Below are 24,119 nucleotides of genomic sequence, written 5' to 3'. Positions count from 1 at the left end.
TTAAAAATAAGCAGGAAGACATGTACTCTTCTATATCCGGAAATGAACCTGTACGTTGAGAAATAAAAGTTTACACCACGAACTGTTTTAAGGACGTTATTTGACCTCAGTAAATAGTACACAGTCTTACTACAGGTAAAAAACAAAAACGATGGGGTAAAGAGTCTGACAATAGCTTCGCACACACAAAGATTATTTCAGAATTTCTCTAATTACAAGTTGACCTTAAAAATACTAACTTACAATAATCATAACAAATCTACAAACGTGATTCGGCACTATGAAAATTTATTACCCGGGAGATACAGTTGCATGCGTTGTTCCGCAAGTGTGACCCATGAGTTACTGTTGCTGCAACCCCCCAAGCTGCATGCCGTTGTTCGGCATGTGTAACCCATTAGTTATTGTGGCTGCAACACCTAACGTTGCATGCGTTGTTCCGCAAGAGTGACCCATGGGTTACTGTTGCTGCAACACCCCAAGGGGCCTTGGCACCAGAAGTCTAGTTGTTATTAAGGACATGTATATAATATTCAAGTATTTTAATAATTAGAGATAGAAAGAATTTATTATTCACCATAAGTACATTAAAAATTACAATGCTTTTATTCTCTCTCGAAAGGCTCCATGACAAAGAATACAAGGGGAAAAAATATAGGCAACAAAAAAAAGAAACAAAAAAAAAAAACGAAAAAGAAACGTCAATCTCCAAACAACATATAAGATTAAAAAAAGACCATAACTGAGGCCTGGGAGTCAAACCGCAGGGAAGACCACCATGTAACATAAACACTCAGGGGACGTCCAAGTCCATAAAGGAAGAAAAACCCATTCTGCTTGATTCTTAACTAACTGGCCTTAAAATTGTCCTAATATACTTAAATAACTCCCATACAACTTTGGTGGCTCTCATAAATTGATGGTTTATCATCACATCTTTACTATTCAAATATTTTAAGATGGTCTTATTAAATCTTCAGTTTATTTAATTTGTGTCTTCAATTCTAATCTATTAACCATAAACAAATATTATCTTTGTACCATCAATTTCTAAAATTAACTATCAAGTAATTTTAAACAGTCAATATGTTTCAATTATAGATAATATTTGTGAAAAACCTGAGGAAAAATATTATCTCATGAATACACAACTTTTATCTAAGACATGAACAAAAACAAAACTGGTATTTAGTATTAAGCAGTATTTCCAATATTAAAGAAATGAACGAGAGAGTTGTTATCAAAAGCAAAAAGTTTTTCTACAAGGGGCAACAAGTATTCTTTTGCGGGTCATGGCCGTTTGATAACAGAGGTGACTACTTTGGGAATGATCGCTTCAGACATACAAGAGATGAACTTGTTGAAGAACTGGATGGTATACAGAGCGCTGGAGGAAACTTAGTCATCATTGATGTTCACAAACTTGCAAAAATCACACCAGTTTTTGATGAGCACAATTATGTCGTTAGCACAGACAAAGAAAAAACACTGCCAAGCGATTTGAGGAAATATCTTGATGAGGCAAAAAAGCGAAATATTTTTGTACATGTTCTCTTATCAACATTTGCGTTTAAAGAAAATAGATTGACAATGAACGCTCTCTACCCTGACAAGGTACAAAGTTACATCGACAACTGCTTGATACCCATTGTAAGAGAGCTTTCAGGACACCCAGCCTTGCTGGCTTATTGCGTATTTGGCGAGCCAGAGTTTAACATGGACATTCATGAAATAAGAGAGGGTCCTTTTAAAGTCGATTTTCTTGGATTGAATTGGTTTACAATTCATGTAGCAGACGTTAAAGGTGTTGGAGTATACAGAGGTCATGTGCAGTACCCTAACGAAGGTTAGTTTCTTTCTGTTTCGTTGTCACTTATATTAAATAAGCGGTGTCAACAAGGGGCCGTGGGGGGGGGGCAGGTCTACTGTAAGAATTTTGCCCCCATCTCCCACCCTAGATTTTGAGTCTTGTCCGGGAGGCTTTCGTTCCTTTCAAAAATACTCTGACCTTTCCCGTTGTATGTACACCAGTGGTGGATCTAGGGAGATCCCAGGCCCACAAGATTTTCTGGCATCTTCATTCCTTGTTTTTTTTTCTTTTTCTTACTCTTTTTTCAGGATAAATTTGACAATTTGGTCAACTATTGGCACCTTTGTCACATTGCCCCCCCCCCCCCCCCTCCAAGATTTCTCATTGGTGCCTTTGTCACATTGGGCCTCTCCAAAGATTTTGCTCTAGATCTGCCCTTGGTGTACACCACAGCTAAACATCGTTTTTTCTGCAATACTTACACCATTTCTGTTGTATATATGCCAAATATTTAAGTTAGTTATCATCTCATGGCCACGGGTACATTTACGGGTTATTAGGGAAAATATATTTCTCCTGGAAATACATAATAACGCCTTCTTTACTTATGTAGGTATCTACTAGAAGAAGGTTCATAATACAAAACATACTCCAACGCCCAACGGACAGGCACTACAGGGTGGCCAACTTTTTGGTCCATGACTGTGTCCCTTGAGCATCCAGAAATGTGTCATTTTTAGCTAAAATATGTCCATCCTGAAATCTCAAAAACTAGAGTTTTTTTTTGTTTTCATTAGTTGTATTATTAACCAAAAGATGCTTTGTAAACCTAATTCAAAACCAGTTAACATCAAATAAAATGAGAACGAAAAAAATCCATTTTAAACGTTTATACAAAATGACTTAGTGTGAAAGCATGAAACTCATAAGAACATGTAAATCCTTTAATTCGGAAAAAATTGTTTACTTATGACATCTCTGGCAAAACCTGGATGCTAAAAAAAAGAAAAAAAAAACACTTCTGTGCTGGAAAATGATTTTTTTTTTTACCAAAAAATATGTCCATTACAAAATCAAGGAATTGGCCTCTCTAGACAACATGGTGCAAATTCTGGAGTACCATTTTTCCTACGACGTGTCGCGCATCATCTGGTGCATACAATTTGTAAAAGTGGGCAACCCTTCGAAAAAAGCATAAAAGGGGCCAGAAATACTCAGAATTGCGGGAAAAGGTAAAAAAAATCTCTAAAAAAAAAACCACAAAATCGGCGATATAAATGACCAATATGTTATATAATATATATGTCGGGGATAAGTCAATTTATTAGACAGCTAGTTTTGCAATAAAGTTAGTTTGATGCTAATAATAAATAACAAAACAAATACTTATTCAGCTAAGTTTAACTTATCCAAAAAAGTTTGTATCACCTTGATTGGAGGCACAAACACTCAGAAACTTAACGGTCAGTTGAAATATATAGTTTTGTTTGTAAACATGGTCAAAATATCATTATACACTAAACGCTATAATTTAAATATATGCTCTGAGAAATTCATTCCTTGGGAAATTTTAAACTGAAGGTTCTTTTCAATTTGTCACGATGTTTTTCAGTCAAGATTAAACATTCTGGATTTAGTCAGAGTTAAGTTTTCTGTTTCTTTCAAAGTAATGCAACAATGCTTATCAAGATTTGTTAATATAGAAAATTTAACCGAAATTTAAAACCAAAATAAAAATAAAGCATTAATTATTTATCATACACACACAAGTCTGGCGCGTGGCCATACCAAGGCCCAGCAGCGATCAATAAATATATATATATATATATATATATATATATATATATATATATATATATATATATATATATATATATATCACTTGTCTTATAACCGCAGACAATGTAAACCACTTTTTGTTGACATGGCGTCACCATAGTTTCAATACAACCACCCTAGGAAAAATACAAATTCTTCCTTAAAATTGAGACCTATTCAGGTCATTTTTGTGGCCAGAAATGTCAATGTGCCAGTTTTAAGGGGGGAAAACCATGTAGCCGATTTCAAGGCCCGGTCCCGGCACAAAAGTTTAGTTCTTTTACGCCTAGCCCCAATAACAGCAACATGAACCAGAAATACATAAAATATAAACAAGACGAAATCTGCTCTGCAATTTTTGTTCCTAAGGTATCAAATCCTCAAGACCCTTCAAGCCCTTATTACAAAAACAAAGGCAGAGTTTTAAGTCTATCTTATCTCATAATACTTCTATGAAGCTTTATCATATTTTTAATTTTCAAAAAGTTCGTGGTAACGAACTGTAAGTAAGGAGCGACCTGGCTCAATAATAAACGAAACTCTAAAAAAACTAAATTTGATACCAATAGATATAAGAAAAGAATCAGCTTTTTATGCTGATTTCAAATATATAAGTTTCATTAAGTTTAGTCTTACCCATCAAAGGTTACGAGCCTGAAAAATTTGCCTGATTTTCGAAAAAAGGGGAAATGACCACCTAAAAGTCATCGAATCTTAATAAAAACCACGCCGTCGGATTTAGAATATCAGCGAACCCTACTGTAGAGGTTTCAAGCTCCTATCTGCAAAAATGCGGCATTTTTATATTTTTTGCCTCAAGAAAGACCACGGATGCGTGTTTATTTGTTATTTTTTTGCCTTTATTTCAGAGATGATCGTATTGACCCACTGGTCCTAGAATATCGGAAAATGACTAATTCTAACGGAAATTAAAAGTTCTAGTGTCCTTTTCTCAAGTGCCTTTTTTTCTCAAAATCGTCCGATCAAAATTTTGAGATAGCCATTTTGTTCAGCATAGTTGAGATACCGAATATAGAAGAGAGCCTTAAAAGAGATCATGACCCCCACAGCCCCTCGGAAAAGGTCTTTGAGTTGAAAAATTTACCCATTGTTTACTTATAGTATTTGTTATTGGGAAGCATGCATACATTTTATATGTAAGGGGGGGGGGAATTTTCAATGGTGAGATTTTCCAAGGGAATAATTTTTTTGTGGGGAGGGGGGAGTTTTCAGTAGATGAATTTTTCGGGGGAAATTTTACACTGAGAGAATTTGCCAGAATTCCTATGCAAAATTCTTCTTGTGTCTTGCTTTCTCTTGATTCAATTTTACGCGTGGAGATATTAAGGGTAAGAGTCTTAGTAAGGGTAACTTAATTTCATTAAGTTTAGTCCTACATATCAGAGGTTACGAGCCTGAGACAATTTTCCTGATTTTCCCAATCAGTCAATCAGCCTAAATGTCAAGTGACATTAATGAAAATCACACCATCAGATTCAGCATATCAGTGAACCCAGCTGAATAGGTTTGAAATTCCTATTTGCGAAAATGTGAAATTTTGTATTTTTTGCCAGAAGGAAGATCAAGGATGGGTGTTTATTTGTTTGTTTTTCCTAGGGATGATCGTATCTACCCATTGGTCCTAGAATATGTGGAGAGGGCTCATTCAAACAGAAATTAAAAGTTCTAAAGAACTTTTTTATGTGACACAAAATTGGAGCGCAAAGAGGCACCCTCCCCTGTCTCTTTTTACCCAAAATTGTCCGATCAAAATCTTGAAATAGCCATTTTGTTCATCATAGTTGAAAGGTCCAATAACTATGCCTTTGGCAATAAAATGAACCCCCCCACACACACAGCTCCAGAGGAAAAGTCTTTAAGTTATAAAATTTGCCCATTGTTTACACATAGTATTTGTTATTGGGATGCATGCATACATTATCAGGTGACGGGGGACAAATTTTCTGCTGGGTGGTTTTCCACGGAAGAATTTTCCATGGGGAGGGAATTTTTCAGGGAATGAAGTTGTCAGGGGAAATTGTACACTGCGGTACTTTACTAGAACTCTTATACAACATTCCTTGTATATGTCTCGCTTTCTCTTTTCCGTCTCAATTTTACGCGAGGAGCGGTTAAGAGTAATTGTCCGGGGTAAATTTTTACCGGGATTGAATTGTCTAGAGGATATTTCCGTGGGGAGGGGGTTTCTCCTTGAAACTGGGGCCAGGTTTCCAGCTATCGTTTAAAAAACAATAAGAAATTAAATTAAAAAAGTCAAGTTTTTTCAAGTGAAAGCAAGGAGTAACATTAAAACTTAAAAGGAATATAAATTATCACATATATGAAGAGGGTTGCTCCCTCCTAAGCACCTCGCTCTTTACACTAAAGTTTGAATTTTTTTCCAATTGTTGACTCCTGAAACAAAATGGCGGCTTAATTAGAACAATAAGGCACTTTTTTAAAAGTATTAAAAACATAGCGTAAAGAGTGAGGTGTTGAGGAGGGGACAACCCTCTTCATATACGTAATAATTTCTGTTCGTTTTGAGTTTTAATGTTGTTCCTTACTTTTAGTTGAAAAAAACTTATTTTTTATATAATTACCAAAAAACCTTATCAATAAAAACGGCAAATGACAGTAAAAATTATAGTCAAATATGTGTTTTCCAAGATATACTTTTGAAGCATTCTAAGTAACATCAAATGCTTGCTGATGCTATTCACATAATAGATTTAGGTGTTCTTGTCACTGTTCTAACCCCATTAACAGCATCAGTAAAAGAAACACACAAAAAAGCAAGACGAGGTTCCTAAGGTTTCAAGTCGGTAAGATCCTTAAAACTATTATTACAACTACTAACGCAGATTTTTAAGACTGTCTTATTTCAAAATACTTATTTGTCATGTTTTTTTTTTTTTTTTTTTCGTTTACAGAACATTACCAATAAAAACAGTAAATGACATTAAAAAGTATATTTCTATTCCAGGATATACTCTTGAAGTCATTCTAAGGTACATCAACATGCTCGCTGACGCTATTCACAGAACTGATCCAGGGGCTCTTGTCAGCGTCCTAGCCCGATCAGCAGCAACAGTGAACAGAAATACAGAAAAACATAAAAATACGAAGGATATCTATTCCGATGAACTGCTACTCAAAGCAGGAGGACGTGAAAAAGGATATTTAGATTTTCTAGCAATTCGAGAGAAACCATGGGGGCCAAAAGACAGTCCAGAGTCATATTATTTGCCAATAAATTTGAAAAACAATCACGCTGATGATTTTAAATATCCAAAGCCGATTATGTTCAGTTACTTTATGCCCTTGAATTTACCACCTGGGGAGGATCCGTTAAGCCTGCTAGACTTTGCTTACAAAAATGGCTATTGCGGAATAGCTGTTTTGGATGTTCGTGATGCCGAGAAGAAGGATAGACAGGTGGCAGAAAGTCTGATAAAGAAATTCACTGAAGGAAAGGTCTATGACAAAAAAGAAGGAATAATAAAAGTGAATATAGGGGGATAAATGTATATTGCAGGTTCAATAATTGCTGCCAGATTGTGCCAAATTACGCCATTTAGCAATTTGAGCACTAATTTTTGCTAGAAAAAAAACTATAAATTCAAATATCGTTTATTGACAGATGAGTTATGGAAAATATAAGTAGCAGAGAAAAAAATTGCGCTAACCCTTGGCAGGAACTGGTTGAATACGGCAGCAATCTTTTTGGGAGGTGATTTAGTAAAAACTATTGTAAGTTTATGAAAAACATTTCATTCTTATTTATTGCTAAGTTTGGTAAGTTGTCTTGCTACGAATGGCAGGGGCGGATCCAGAGAATAATATTGGGGGGGGGGGGGCAATGTGACAAAAGTGCCAATAAGCAAAATCTTGGGGGGGAGGTAATATGACTAGGGCACAAATAATTGATCGATTTGACGGATGTATTTTAGAAAATAAGTGAAAAATAGAAAAAAAGAATGAGGGCACAAGATTTTCTTTATGAGGGGGGGGGGGGGCTGGATCCACCAGTGAAGGACTGTTCTATTTTACTGGTTGGATTTCAGACATATATCTGTGGTAAAGCTCAACAAATTACAAGCTATTATGTAAAATCATACTTTCTATTTAAATTTAAAGAAGGAAAAGACTATGACAAGAATATAAAAAGGAAAAAGGAATAAGGAGGGATAAGTATTTTTAAGGGGTTTCAGCAGATTTTGCTAAACTACACCAAGTGAACCAGCAATTTGGATACGAAAATTTTAAACACCAGCATTATTCAATTGTGAAATTTTGTTTATACTCTGACATATTTCTGTAGATTTTGATTGTAAAATAAAAATTGTCAAACCCTTTCTAGCAAGATTTTGTTGAATGTGGACTATGGACTTTGTCTGAATGCCAGGAAAACACAACTTGGCCAGTTAGTTCTTACTTGCCACAACCCTTGATTGAGATTTAGTTACAGCTTTTACAAGAAGCAGTAGCTAGGGAAGCAGTAGTCTTGCTCCGCAATGGCTTATTTCCCCCAATTTATTAAAAAAAAAAGTTGTTGCGCTCATTTACTAATTAAATAAATAAAGACTTTATAAGTTAAAAATGAAAGTGATCTAAAAAAGGAAAATGAACACTGAAATTGAACATGAATCCTACTAATTTTTAATTAAAAAAATTTAAAATTTCCTTAGAAATTGCTATTAAACTCATCAGTTACTTTCAGTTAAACGTACTGAAAAAGCTACGAGATAAAATATTTTATTATTTCCATCAAGGCCATATGCAGGCAGAAATTGGTATGAGCTAGAGCCTCCCCCCCTCCCTACCACCCTGAATTTTCGCCCAATTCGTGAAAAAGTAGCAAAAAGGCTACTTTTTGCGAACAAAGTTGCATGTGAACAAATTTGATGCGCTTTGTAAAGTTTTTTTTTCGCAACCCCCGCTTCCACCAAAATCTTGAACACGGCCTAGACTTCCATAATCGAAAAAAACTTTGATTATTAAGCAGTAAATAAATCAAACCAACTAATTGAACTGACTAAAATGATCAAAACACAATTGAACTAATTAAAACACAATAATTGAACAAGTTAAAACACAAATTGATGAACCGAAAGTAAGGAATTACTCAATCACATAGAAGAAAGGACTAGCCGCAGGGACACAACCCGGGAGGCCTCAGGGCACTTCTTGAAGACAAATAAAATTTCTTCTCATGAAATCCAAGAAACAAATTTTACTGAGAGTGGCATAGCTACATTTATTTCTTATTTTTTAAGATTGGGTTCACCGTATTTTTTTTTATTATTATTTTTTTTTATAGGATTTACATCCTATATAAGCGCCAGAAAACCAACAATCACCTAAAAATTTCCCTTGGTCCATAACTCAACATTGTATGCCGAACATTTTTTTCGGGGGTGGGGAGGTCCTCGAAAAAAAAAATCCTGGGTACGTGCGTAGCTCACCCTATTCCATAGTCAAAACAGAGAAAAAAAGTCTAAAAAATTCAGAGCCACTATTAATCTCATCAGCAGTCTCGGTAAATTTTCTAATTAACTCACTAATGAGATAGCTGAGAAATAGACATAGCTTTAAAATTAGAAGTTAATCCTGAATCTAAATATGAATTACCTTTGCGTCAGAAATGAACTTTATCCCTCAATGAGCAAATGTATACCCTGAGTTGGATGCGTGCGCAGAATTCTCCGAAAGTCACTATTTTTTTCAAGTACAAACTGATTTAACAGTGTGACAAAATAATTGAAAATTTGTTGTGCATATACAATTCAGGGTATATATTTGTACATTAGGAAGGGGATTAAAATTTATTTTCGAATCAAATGAACGGTATACTTGGACTGAGGGTGAAATTCTGATTCTAAAGGTATGTTTATTTCTCAGCTATCTCATTAGTGAGCTGATCGAAAAATTTATTTGAAAAAGATAAAAACAACTTACTATCAGCTTACATTCCATAATATAAAAAATCCAAAACTTTTGGATTATTCAGTGACTAGATAAACCAAACCGACAACTGAATAAGTTACAGCTCAAATTGATTTACCAAAGGTAAGAAATTACTCAACCGGATATAGGAGCGGCTTTAACTAGCATCAACGTTTTGTACTTTATAAATAGTATGACGATAAATAACTTTTTTTTAGTACTTCCTTTATTATGCACCAATTAAAACAAAACAATAGTTTTGTTCAAGTCTTTACTTCCGCACAAACGCCTTATGACAATTTTAATTTACTAAAATGAAGAGACAAATGGTAATTTTCTATCTTTTGTCTTTTAAACTGATGTAAATATTTAAGAGCTCAGTAGGCTATTTTTTGGGTTCTTATTTTTCTCTTCTTATTTGTAGGAGGGGGAAGATCTCAGGCATGTTTTTATGCTTTTCTTCACCTATTTTCCTTTATATATATGCATATATATTTCTTTAAATAATCTTTATTTATACTTAATTTTCCTTCGCCTAACTACTAATTTACTAATTTCATCTGACAATTTTAATTTACAACAATTAACTTAATTTTCCTTTGCTTATAGTTTTTGCCTTTATTTTTTGGTTTTAGTTAGAATACAATATTTGGAGTTTTATTTACTATTAACACTGATGACTCTTTACTTAAGATTCGTAAGAGCGAGCTGTTTAATTTCAGCTGTTTCGTGCTAAAATATTAGTTAAGTATTGCTAAAATATACAATGATTTAAAGATACCTAAAGAGTACCGTTAAGGATATTTAACGATTTAAGAAATTTTTTTTTGCCATTTTAGTTGATATTACAGGCTATAGTACATAGAGTATTCCAATAATTTTCCAATCCCTTTCCTTGCTACATGACGGCAATCCAATATTAAGAAATTTTTGTCTGAGAAGCGATTATTTACCCTAATTCCTCAAATATTACAACTGATTTTCAGCGAGCCCTCTCCTGATTTTCTAGAACTTTTGGCTAGATACGATCGCCCTTGAAAAAATAAAAACAACAAATAAACATGAATCTGCTATCTTTATTCTTGAAAAAAAAAAAAAATACAAAATTCCACATAGGCAGGAGCTTGAAACCTCCACAGTAGGATTCCCTGATATTAAACATAAGGAACTTTATATATACAAAATCAACACCAAAAGTGAATTGTTTTATATATTAATTTTTAACAAAATTCCTTTTATAGAGTTTCAGCTACTTTTGGCTAGAGTTGCTCCTTACTTATAGTTGGTTACCATGGACAGTTTGGTTTAACACCATATATTCTGCATGTATTTTGGAATATTTTAAAATCCATTCTTTTTATTTGTCTTGATTTCCCCTTGGCTGCTCAATTTTACACGTGGGGAATATTTTACAGGGATAATTTTTACGAAAGGAATTTTGCGGGGAGGAGTTTTCCTTGTGGGGAAATCTTCCCGGAGGTGGGGATTTTCCAGAGGGGAAGAAACCATTATAGTAAGATAGTATATAATAAGATGTAATAAGACAAATACCTGATAGTGTCTAAGAGAGCGAGCCTATCTTCGGGCATAGATTCTCTTTTAACAAGCCGGAGGCCAGAATGACTGACTCCTAGGAGCTGAACATCTGAACTCTGACGACCGCCCTAAGGTAAAGAAAGCTTGTATAAGATAAAGCACACAAAAGGGCATGACTCACCTTAACAGCCATATTATACTTAAAACAATGAAAGTTAATTTTATAAAAAGGAAAATTAATTTAAGTCTAAGGCAAAAGAGATTTAAAGGGGAAATAATTTTTTACTGAATTTTTTTTTTCAGAAAACAAGAAGGCAATTGCCCCCCACTCCCCTGCCTTAATTGGCACTTCCATAGTAAATAATATATGACTTAACAAAATAAACAATAATCTCATATTTAATGAGCCCTAATTTGTAAATAATTAGCTGTTATCAAGGTAAAATAAACCTAAATAAACGGTATGGTATAAACCATAGATTGAATAGTACATTTGGAGATAATATCTCATAATATCTGAGCATAGTGTGACTTGCGCTCCACTTTTCATCTGATTTTGACAGTTTTGGGTCATGTTATTTTTGGCAGATTCATCTTTGGTTTTGCTGTTTTCTTTGTTTGTTTTTTAGTGTTTTTTTTCCTGTCTTGTAGTCAGTCGTGGTAGTAACAGCTTGGAATAATTATTGCAGTAGCAGCTACGGATTTTTGTAGGTCAGGTAAGTCTGTATCGGGGGGGGGGGGGGGTAGGACAAAACAAACGTGCAAATCTAGAGTGATGATGCTGAAATGTTATCAGAAAGTGCCTATGAAGAATGTTATACCCAATTGCACGGCAGCATCAAATCCAAAGATGAGTCGCCTGATCTGGAAAAGCGCTTCCTTTAGAAAAGATATCCTAGATTGGGGAGTAAGTCTACAACCAGTTGGACAAGAAGAGTCTGTGGAATACTTCCTACTGAGTATTTTGATTCGGACTTTCATGAACTTGCGACAGAAACAAACTACCTTTTGCTCTGTCCAAGATACAGGAACGAGCATCAATGCTACTGCTACGAAAATAAAGATATTCATTGGAATTCACATCGATGTGAGTTCCATCAACTATCCCAGATATCACATGCATTGGAGCAGCCAAATTCCCGTGTTCCTTGTAAATGGCATCTTAAATTGCAGCACATTTTGACCACTTCAGATCTTCTTTTACTTGGTCGACAAAATAGCCAAGGATCCTCACAACCCAGATTGATTGTGGAAGGTGCAACCTTTCATTGACCAAGTCCTGCAAAAACTGAGAGTTTCACAGATTCTGAACACATTTCAGTTGATGAGGAAATGGTTCCTTACACTGTAACCTTCAACAGTATATACGTGACACACAAATTCTACGGTGTAAAATTCATACTCTGCAAAGGGAGCAGCGTAATCTAGACCCTCGATGTCTATCAGGCGACGAAAGGTATCCTCACTGATAAACAGAGGGAGTTTGGATTAGGTCCAGGTATATGTCTAGCCTTGGCAAGTTGTGTGGATTTCTTTCCTTATACGAAACTTTTTTATAACTTCTTTACAAGCACACCTTTGCTACAAGAACTGGAAAAGAAGGAGCTTTACGGTACAGGTACCATAAGAGTACAAAAGTACCACAGGGTACATGGTGCAAAGCCCGACTCTGATACAGACCTCAAGAAAAGGGGCAGAGGTTCTTACCATGAGTTACTAAGTGGCAACTTGTGTCTGGTGAAGTGGATGAACAGCAGATCAGTCACTATTGCCTCACATATGACAGGAAGGAGAGAAATGAAGAAATGGTGCAAAATCAACAAGGCTCGAGTACCAGTAAGGTGAGCGGGAGCTATTGCAGTGTATATGGGCGGATTCAATAAATTCTACCAAATGGTTTCGTATTATCGAGTCCTCATTCGATCCAAGAAGTTGAAACCGCAACTTGTCTTCCACATGATCGACATGGCGGTTGTTAAAGGCTGGTTTGAATACACCGAATTTCAAAAGCCTCAAAAGTCCAAGAACTCTATGGGTTCCCTTACTTTCTGTCTAGAAGTGGCCTAGTGTCTAATTATAAGCACAGAAGTGATCCCCATGAGACAAGGGAGGTCACGCTCTGTCTCCTTGACCAGCCTAGTCGGAAAGAAGAACTCAATATTGCTGGGCCTTCCCAAAAGAAATTAAGACGAATTCCAAATAGCATGCTCAGCTGTGCGTCATTAAAATCTGCTTCAGCTGCACCAAATGCAAGTTCTTGTTATGCCTGGAGGAAGTCAGAAACTGCTTTGTAAAATTTGACACTCCTAAATAAGAACTTAAAATGGTATAAGAATATATTTAAATGATATAAGAGCGCATTTTGTAATCTTTGCTTCTCACTGATTTTTGTATATATATTATTTGGACACGAAAACAGTGTCATTTTGTCCTCAGACAAATACATTCAAAATCAGTCACAACGAGAGATACAAAAATACTGTATCGTCTTGGAGAGTCAGAAGTCATAAAAACAATAGTTGCATAATTTTCACCCTCACCAATAAAATTCGTGACTGAAAGGGTTAAAGGCACTGGTAATAAAATGGGGCAAATGAATTGCTGAACTGGTTAGTTCTGCAACCGTACTAGTACCAATTTATTCTTCTTCCTGGTCTTAACTACCGAGGTGGATGCAGGGGTTAAACATGTCAGTGCTTGGGACTATCAAGGAGACATAGCCCGAAACGCATTATCAGCAGGGAAAAGAGATCTATAAAAATTTCAATCTTTAAAGACTCGACAGCAGACTTGTAACTAACAAATGTTTCTCCAAGAATGATTTTAAACTCCTCTTTTCTGGACTACTTCCACATCATTAGTTAGGTATTCAATCAGAGTTGATCTTAAGGAGGGATAGGGGGCACTTGCCCTGGGCACGGACATTTTTGGAACGCAAAATTTCAAATAAATAATATAACAGTTATAATCATTTGGCAATTTTCTAAATTTTATTTTCATTACAATAAACCAGAGGGCGCATTTGGCAGTAAGGATAATCAAATTGAACCCAAAATTCTCATTTTTCACCATTCTTTGAAAATAAAAGAAAGCATACCGATTAATTTGTAATATTTTGGATTCAAATTTTGTTAATAAATGAAAATTTTGTTAAAACTTAGCCAAATTTTTTTGGGAGAGTGGGGGAGGGGAGGCTCTAATAATTTTTTTTTGTCCCGGGCACAAGAGAGGCCAGAACCGCCACTGTATTCAATATTATGAACCAGAGGCGACCACACGGGACATAATTATTCTAAAAGGGGATCTATAGAATTTAAATACACTATTTTCAGCTGATTAACGCGGAACCCGAGTGGATCACTAAAATTAGAGAAGGAAGTGCACAATTGCCTTCCTGAACTACTCTTTGGACATGGACACCAATGGAGCAGTCAGCGCTGAAATATACTCCTTTAACCTAGGCTGATTAAACAAGCCAAAGCCAGAGAGATGGAAAAAAACCAAAATCTTACGATTTTTTGTGAATTAAATTAATTAAATTATTTTTTTAATTAAATTAATTAAATCTTAAATAAATCTACTAAATAATTGAATTAAGCCAATAAGTTATATTCGATTAAATTTAATTTAATTAAATTTATTGTTATTTTAGTTGACACTATTTCAAAAAAATAAACGTTCAAATAGGGATAAGTCAATCAGAAAGTTTGTTCGTCATAGAAAGGCAGTGTGGCATAGGAAATAAAAGAATTGACACTATTTAATTTGTAGATATTTGCAACTATCTGCAAACTACTGAACTACATTCTACTGACTAGAATCACTTTTACTGACTACATACTACAATTCTACTGACAGATCAGGGCTGAATTGGGGTACAGCTTGGGTTTTATCTACTGTGAACTAGAGGCACAGAGATATCTTTAACGCATTTGAGCAGATCATCTATGCTGTCGATAACATAATTAATTACCAAAAGAAAAAGTAGAGCGGCCAATTTGGTGCCTTGAGGGATTCCATAGCTTCTCTCAGCCCAGTCAGAATCGAGATTACCAGAAAAGAGTGTGTAGACTCGCTGGTACTGTGGTACGCTGGTTTGCAGCAGTCAGAAGATGCTTAACCTAATCAAATGTCTTCTTGTAGCAAAAAAAAGAAGAGCAAGTAAAATATCTTCGAAATCTAGCCACTGAACGATGAGGGTTGAACTAGATGCACTGTGGCACTGCACCCTTTCAAGCAGATCATACTGGTAATCAAACAGTATACTGGTAGAACTAAGACCGCCGTATAATCCTACAGCGGTCAAGTGAATATGTGACTTGTGATATGAAATTAATAAGAAGAAACAATAAATAGAAAAATTTTCACTAGTTCTTCATTTGGAGGAGACAACAGGGATACCATAACTTACGCATTTTCTTTATCCCAAGTTGGAGATTACGGTTTTATTTTGTCACATCTTTGGCATTATATTTTTCAAGACAAGACTAAATCCTAAGCCATATTTATGGCGATATTAAATATTAAGAACTATTCAAATTTGAAATGTCAAACAGGCAGAATAGAAGTTATTTGCCAACAACTATTCTTTTTTGTAATTGTTATTTGATCTTAACCATTACTTAGCAGAGGTATTGGAGCAAAGATTTTTTTTTACCCTCAAATTTTTCAAAAAAAGCAACCCTTCTAGAAACATTCTATAATTCAATAGATAGAAATAAAAATAATTTTCTAAGTTTTCATTACACAAGTGACATATAATAAAAAAAAGAAGCATGGCTGCACAGCAGATCACAAACCAACTTCTGCACGAAAGACGGAGTGATTTCAAAATGGGTCTTTATTGATCACAATTTTTAGGATGTTTCACCTTTGGAATTATGCGTAAATAAACTTGTTTAGGAGGCTGGGGGAATGACTGATCACAGAACTGACTAACAAATTAAGTTGCTGGTAACGCGCCAGGATAAGCAAAGTTATTTCTACGCCTACGTAACTCACCGTAGACGTCACACTAGGCAACACGTTTGATTTCATCACATTCACAGTCTTTTATCAGAGTGGTTATCTCAACTTCACTCAATATTGGGTACGTGTACAGGCTCCAGCAGAGAAATAATCAATTTCTTATGGTGCTAATAAAGCCCATCTGTTTTTAGCATCAGTTCCCTATTAAAATATTCCCAAGTCATCTTTTTGAGGGTCGAATGCCACTAACAGAATCACTATCAAGCCATACCTTAGACCTTAGTAGCTCCAGTGGTTCCAGAGACACACAGGGCGTTAGTAAGTGGCATCTAATCTTCAAACTGACCGCTACGTAGATGGCTCCCGCTCTGGGATAATGCTCATCTGAAGGGCTCTTCTATCACGTATGTACGTTCTACGGAGTGTGTTCTTTATGCAGTTTGTTTGCGTATCACTATCAAGAAGGGGGGCAATTCTCTCAATAATGCCCACCTTTTTAGCTTGTATAATGACGCTTAAAATGCGGTTTCGTAGTTTCTTCACAGCTGAAAAGCGACAGAACCAAAGTAGCTGAAATCTAAATTTAACCAATTGTTTCAGGTATTTAATAATCCACGGCTTGTCGGATTCAAAAACTGGCACTAGTTTATCTGGGAAAAAATTAAGAAACTTCTCGAGCATTAAGGAATCATTGACTGATCCGATTCAAAAGGCCAGGATTACGTTTAGTGTAACGCCCCATATTACCTTTATCGCAGAGCACAAAGCCACAGCTTAACGTAATATTGGGGAGGGGATCGAGGGGTACGGGCTTATAGCGGCATTGGCATTTCTGGTCTATCTCGTGCCCGAGGCAAAATAATGATTAGTACACCCCCCCCCCCATTTATCCCAAACATTTTCAGGCCAAATTTAAACAGAATTTTACCAACTGCGCCAACTACTTTATTTTAATAAAAAAAAAAAAAATCAAAAATTGCAAAATTCTTATAACCGTTAGAATATTTAAATTAAATTTTGTGCCCCTAAAATTTCTGCACCCGAAGCAAGTGCCTCCTCTGCCTCTCCCTAAAACCACCTTTGCACAGGCGTCATTTGCACATGTAATTGGTCAGCTTATAATTACTTAATGAATGACACTTCAATAATGTAATTTTTAGGTTAATTAATTAATTAATTAATCATAACTAATAAACTAATTACAATGATCCTTAATTAATTCATCACAAAATCTTACCGAAACAGGATAAAGCCGAGAGAAGTACAGGGGAAATTCTTTTGCTAGGTCCACGACATTTTTCTTGACAGACGTACGAATGTTTCCATCATTCACATTTTCTGAGTTCACACCATAGCTCTCCAAGACCTGAATATAGAACAAATTTAATCTAGTATATCATCAAGGCCATATACAGGGGGGGGGGTGTCAGGGGCTTTAAACCCTCCCCCCAGAATGTTTTTCCGACTCGTAAAAAACGTAACAAAAAGGATCATAAACAAACTTTTAATGTGTTTTTAAAAGTTTTTTTTGTAGACCCGACTCCCCCCGAAAAAAATTCTTTAGCAACACCTCACCCCCCCCAAAAAAAAAACTCTCGTATACGATGACCCACTTTAATCATTTTATATAAACTTGAGTCAATTTTTCGACGACTCCACGTTATAGTAAAAATGATAATTTTGCTGTATTTGAATGCAAAATGTTCTATATAGAAAAATTTTCATGAAAATCGAAAATCTTTATTTTAAAAATTGTATTTGGTAAAATTAATAACTTTAAAATATTATACAAGTGAGGAACAGAAACCTTGCTTGTTTTTAATGGGTTCAATATTGTAGAAAACCGAAAAAATATTAAAGAGTTTTAATTTACCATTCGCTAATAAGTGGTGCAAGAAATCGGTTTTTCAATACTTTTTTTGACAAGGACCTTTACGTTTTAACGAAAAAACCATTGCTGTTATTTTTTAACTTCAAATTTTCATGAATATAAACAATTGTTTTTGCAGAGAAACAGTATCGAAGCCTACAAGAAATATATAATTTGCTTTTAATAAATAATTTAACAAACAGTAATACCTGAGAAATGACAGAACAAAATAAATAGCTGAACAAACAAGAGTATAAAGAAGGAGGGAAGGAAGGAGTAATTTTATTCTTTTGATCTTTTTGTGGAAACAGGTATTTTATAAAATCTAGGGATGGGGGCAATCGGGAATATTATTTATCTAATGAACTCTGACGAGCTAATCTCTCGCCGGGTTTTAAAATACTGGAACTTTCAATAGGTTACGACAAAACTAATATAAGGGAGACAGGGGCTTTTTCGGACGGGGGCATGATAGGACAAACGATATTGCTCCTTCAGATATCGATACAAAAATTTGACAAAAATGTCAGTAGATGGCGAGCATGTAACGCACGTTCGATCAAATTCTGACTAGAATTCAGTAATAAATGTTCCTTTGAGAGGGTCAGATGCAAATTTGGAGGTAAATTTAAATTTCTAGCTGTATGTTCCTTGTTAATTTTCAGGCGTTCTGCAAGCTTTAGGGGAAAGCAGTTTCGGCAGGTAAGAGAGTGATCTATTGGCTACTTTCTAATTATAAAGTAATGTATATAATTTCATATTTTTTTTTTGGCAGCCATCTTTTTATTAAAGGTCACTGTGGGGCATTTCCGGACACAGATTACGGGGCATGTACGGACATTATTTCTTGCCTGTCCGAAAATGCCCCCATCATGTGAAGTTCAAAGTGAAGTGTTAAAACTCTTGCCAGAGTTTGAAATAAAGCTGCACAGACCTGCACAAGTTTCACTATTATTCTTATCAGTTCTAATACTTTATTTCTTTTCAGAAAATGGTACGAACGTATCCATTAGATCCATCTATTTCGCTAGTTTTAGATCCATCTATTCATGGAGGTAGAATTGTGCTATTTAGGATTTGTTTTTAGAATTGTTTTAAAATGGTAAGGTGTACCTAAATTTGAAAGTTCGTAATTTTTTAAACCTAAAAGAAATTGCACTATTATTTAATAGTGGAAAAAGATAGATTGTAAGCCATTCTGATATTAAATTAAACACAAGTTATCTGTATTTGATGAAGTAAAAATTTAATGCACATAATAAAGCTCTTCTATTCTTGAGATAACGTTAAAAATACTTTGCATTCTAATCTAATCGCCCCTGTGCAGTTGTTCTGAAAGCTACAATTCTGACTAACATCAAAATCCTAACATCAATGCAGTTAGATAATTCTTGGAAGAACGACTGGCAGGACTTTATAGAGGGAGAGGGGGGAATAACATAAAAAATAAAATATATTTGATAATTTGATAGTTTCACTATTATTCTTATCAGTTCTAATACTTTATTTCTTTTCAGAAAATGGTACGAACGTATCAGCGAAAACGAGACAAACCACCCCCTGATCTAGCAACGTTACAAAGAGCAGTCGCTTCGATCGTCAAAGATGGTAGCTCTATCAGAGCAGCTGCGGAGAACTTTGGACTCAAAAAGTCAACAGTTAATGATGCCCTTAGACGATACCGTGCTGAACTGGATGCCCAGCCCGATATTCTGGAAACTGATAAATCTCCAGCTAAGGTCCTGCCATCTGAGAGACGTGGATTTTGGCAAGTTTTTACTAGAGAGCAAGAAAAGCAACTCACCGAATATTTAAAAGCAGCATCGCTGATGAATCATGGGCTGACAGGGCTTTCAACTCGTAAGCTTGCCTATGAGTTTGCAGTAAAGCTTAATGTGAAGATGCCCTTAACGTGGACGGAAAAGGGAAGGGCAGGCCTAGACTGGTTCTCTTCGTTTATGAAGAGAGGAAATGAGCTATCAATCCGGTCTCCAGAAAATACTAGTCAAGCACGTGCTTCCGGGTTTAATGCTCCAGTGGTTAGAAAGTTCTATGACAACCTAGCAGAAGTTTACAGCAGGCATAAGTTTCCACCTAGCAAGATCTGGAACTGTGATGAAACAGGTATCCCTACTGTTTTGGATCCCCCCAAGGTTGTGGCCAGGAAGGGGGCTAAGCAAGTCTCACAGATTGCTTCAGCAGAGCGGGGAGAGAACACGACTATGCTAGCTTTCATCAATGCAGCCGGACGGGTTATCCCTCCTGTTTTTGTCTTCCCTAGAGTTCATGTGAATTGCCGGATGTATAACCTGGGCCCACCTGGAAGTTTAGGTCTGTCTAACAAAAGCGGATGGATGACGGATGACAATTTCCTCCTCTCTATCAAGCATTTTCAAAGTGAAACAAAATCGACGAAGGAAGATCCTCACTTGCTTTTGATGGATAACCACGGCAGCCATATCTCCGTTGAAATTGTTCACTTTTGCAGAGAAAACGGAATTGTTGTGCTGACGTTCCCCCCACACTGTTCACAGAAACTGCAACCCCTTGATATCAGTGTTTATGGATCTTTTAAAAGTACCAGTACTTTTAATTACTTTTCTTACTTTTACACAAATATACGAAGTTTGTTAACACTTGTGCAGTACTTTTCTTTGAGAGGTGGGGCATGTCCGATCATGCCCCGGGGGTGTCCGAAAATGCCCCATGGCGGGGCATTTTCGGACAGCATGACCAAACTTGGGAAAATCTCATTTCTGAAAATGTGGTTGTAGATAGGACAATGAGGTTGTTGGTGTGGATTGCCAAATAGTTTACCTTCCAAAAGGAAGTATAAACACAGTGATCGGTCCAGTACGGAAAATGACACAACCGAAAATCTGAAAAACGTCCGGAATAGCCCCGGTCTCCCCTACGTGGGTTTGCATTGTAAAGGTAAAATACAAGGAGAATCAGAATCGATAAGCGTTATACACGGGAACCTGGGGGGAGGGGGTCTATATCTATATTGAGGAGGAATTTCTTGTGAATGTGTTGATTTGTTACAATTGCCGCTCTTAATGTTTGCGTAGCACATAATCCCTTAATCTAATAATCCTAAGAAAATGAGACATCTAACGAATTCACTAATGTCAGCAATTGATAAAGCGTGACTGACAGCCATACTTTATGTTAATACTTTTGACTTTTATTGAAGAAACAGAAAGAAGAAAGAATTCTTTACCTGTTTCATTTTCATCCTGTCACTTTTAAGTAGACGCAAACATTCAGGGTCCTCAGTGTCTCGAACGATTTGAGCAAAAACTAAATGAATGGCCAAAGGCGATACGAGTGCCTCAGTCGGAGAGAACACCTATAAAATAAATCTTTTTTATAGCCTTCATCTGGGTATCAAAATCAGACGATATTGAAATTTAAGGAATTATTAATAATAATAAAAAAGGGATAATATCCAAGAAATTGACTTCGATCAAAATATGTGAGGCACTTTATAAAAGAAAGAAAACAAGATATAACCCTTTACTCCAGCAAATTTGGAGATGATCCATCACTTAAGTAGGGACAAGCTAGACACACTATCGATTGCACTTTTATGCTCTCTCAAATATAATAATCGTTTCAATTACAAATGCAACTCAAAGACCTTAAATGGACCCTAAAGTGACACCTAATTGCAATTATCGCCTTTAGATCACTTAAACGGAGTGGTTTTCGCGAATAAAAAAATTCAGCTAACCCATTTTAACAAAGAAAACATGACGCGCCACGAAATGATAAGCAACGAATAAATATTTAACATTTATTAAGAAAAAATAAATAAACTTAAATACATTTAATAGAAAATTATTATCATTATTTATGTTTTTTTATTTTAATCTAATATTTAAATTTCAAATTTAAACTGATCAAAAATTAAATTAAAGTTAATTTAAATAGACTTTCAATAAAATTTTACACTAATAAATTATATATTATATTATACATATGACACAATTTTATATCGCATAAATAAATTCTATAAAAAACGAAAAAATAATTTTATTAAGTTTATATGTAGATTGTATATTTTAGTTGTTTAAATAATTTATTTTAAATAAATAAATTTAATAACACATAAATAAATATTTTACACTCTACATGGGACTATTAAGGGGGGAAGGGTGCATTTTCAGGGTAGCGGACATCTTAATAAAACATCAAGGAGGCTATCAAAGAGCATAAAATAAGGAATGTAGCGGTACTAATTTTATTGATACTACTCTCGTCGAGTAGTGACAGGGATTTGGTGTCACTTCAAGGTCTATTTAAGGGCTTCAAATTAGATTTGCGAGTGAAATTATAATTTACGTATAAATAGCATAAAAAAGTCATCGAGTAGTGTGTCGATCTTGTTCCCAAGTAAGTAATGGAATTGTCTCCAAATTTACCTTTGCTCCTTTTAATATTATTACTGAAAACTCAGCACAGAGCCTAGTTGTTTAAGGCTAACACACCTACGTCCACTCCTCATTATTTCAATATGTTATTCATTTTCTACTCCTTATTTCTTTCTTATGTTCCTTATGTTTCTTAATTTCCTTAATTTATTTCTTTCCTCCTCATTCGAGAACGTCCTATTGTTCGTTTGCGGGGCGTCATTTGAGGGGGGAAGGGACAAATAATCCCTTGCGGAAATCCAAAAATGATTGAGTCTAGAATGTGCTTTTTGTGATTTTCAGGCACCTTAGAAAGGTACTCTGCCCCCCCTCTAAAATTGAGATTTATAATACACTTCAGAACTGCAGAAACCACTAGATGGCTTGAAAAGTAGCAAATAATAAAAAAGACAGATTAGACAATTCGATACAACATACTAGTTTTAGGGGAAGTGCTTTCAGTTTCGGTTTGACAAAATAACATCATCTGAAATATTACAGTTATTTGTATTAATATTATTGTTATTGTAGTTCATTATAACTTTAGAAACGACAATTGTAGTTTACTGATATTGGTGGAGGTTTTTGTGTGTTTTTAGTTTATTTTATCTTTTTTTTTATCTTTGTTTCTTCGGTGTTGGTTGGACGTTGGTCCGACAGCCTGTCCGAGTTCTTGGCGATGGCAAACATCAGACAGGGCGAAGAGCAAATACTCGCCATGGACCGAAGTGGGTGGAGGAGGCAGACGTCACTCTCTACGCCGAGCAGTGCCCGGCAGGAGACTTAAGTTAAGTTAAGTTCTTCGGTGTTGATGACGCCTCGTTTTATACAGGCGAAATATAGGCATGTTTTTTTTATATCTTATCTCTTTATATTTTCTTTTTATCTCTTTATCTTTTTCTCTATCTTTTATCTTAGATAACTTCGAAGACCACACTGCTTTTCCATGATGAAAGTAAAACAGTTCAAAATTGGGATGATACCTTTTTATTGACAGTGAATAGATATAAAATTATTTAACTGGATATTTCGAACACATATACAGTGTATATGTACATATACATATCCAGTTGAATAATTTTATATCTATTCACTGTCAATAAAAAGGTATCATCCCTATTTTGAACTGTTTTACTTTTATCTTTTCTCTACCGATCGTAGTCTCATTTGTTTTTCTTCTATTGAGTTTTCTCTCTTTGTTTTTCGTCACAACCGAGTTGACCACTTACCTCTTTTCTGACATGCATTGACCACGGAACGTTATTATAAGTAAAAAACGATGCCTGCAAGGGACTGTGCAGCTTTGTTCTCTCTACATCAACTGTGTCTTCGCCATTTTCAAAATTGTTTCGAACAGCCTCCTTTTCTCGATGGATCTTAATATCACCTAGATTAAATAAAATATAAATCGGTAACAGGGAAATATATATTTATTTTTGTTACAAAAATGATGGAGCACGCTAGTCCTGGTAATTACAAAATTCAATGCAAACGAAGGCTTCCACTGGGAATTTAGCAACATTCTAAAATTATTCTGCGAGGAAAATCAATATTTGAAAAAAATGACAGTTCAAAATAGGGATGAAACCTTTAGATCAAAAGTGGAACAAATATAAAATTCTTAACTGAATATTTCGGACACATATACAGTGTCCCTCACATGTATATGCCATAACACTGTATGTGGCATCACTGACATGAAATCTCACCAAAAATTGAGGCTCTAAACAAATTTTCTCAAACTCGTGGCCAA

At 35.3% G+C, this 24,119-nt stretch overlaps 2 protein-coding genes across 3 annotated transcripts in view; one reads left to right on the top strand and one right to left on the bottom strand.

Moving 5' to 3' along the window:
* Positions 1-24,119, bottom strand: part of LOC136026549 (unconventional myosin-XV-like) — a 365,167-nt gene that overhangs the window by 107,168 nt on the left and 233,880 nt on the right. For both annotated transcript variants that reach the window (XM_065703235.1, XM_065703234.1), the window contains 4 exons: positions 23,596-23,753; positions 21,175-21,303; positions 17,319-17,447; positions 11,129-11,241 (listed from right to left, as the gene is read on the bottom strand). In XM_065703235.1, the coding sequence (XP_065559307.1) occupies positions 11,129-11,241; positions 17,319-17,447; positions 21,175-21,303; positions 23,596-23,753 (529 nt within the window). The remainder of the gene's footprint in view (positions 1-11,128; positions 11,242-17,318; positions 17,448-21,174; positions 21,304-23,595; positions 23,754-24,119) is intronic.
* LOC136026551 (mannan endo-1,4-beta-mannosidase-like) lies at positions 1,120-7,990 on the top strand. Its single transcript, XM_065703238.1, has 2 exons — positions 1,120-1,846; positions 6,615-7,990. Exons 1-2 carry the CDS (start codon positions 1,222-1,224, stop codon positions 7,151-7,153), a joined length of 1,164 nt encoding a protein of 387 aa, XP_065559310.1. The 5' UTR covers positions 1,120-1,221; the 3' UTR covers positions 7,154-7,990.

Source organism: Artemia franciscana, chromosome 4 (genome assembly GCF_032884065.1).
Source record: "Artemia franciscana chromosome 4, ASM3288406v1, whole genome shotgun sequence".
NCBI classification, from domain to species: domain Eukaryota; kingdom Metazoa; phylum Arthropoda; class Branchiopoda; order Anostraca; family Artemiidae; genus Artemia; species Artemia franciscana.
This window is presented reverse-complemented; position numbering and strand designations above follow the sequence as displayed.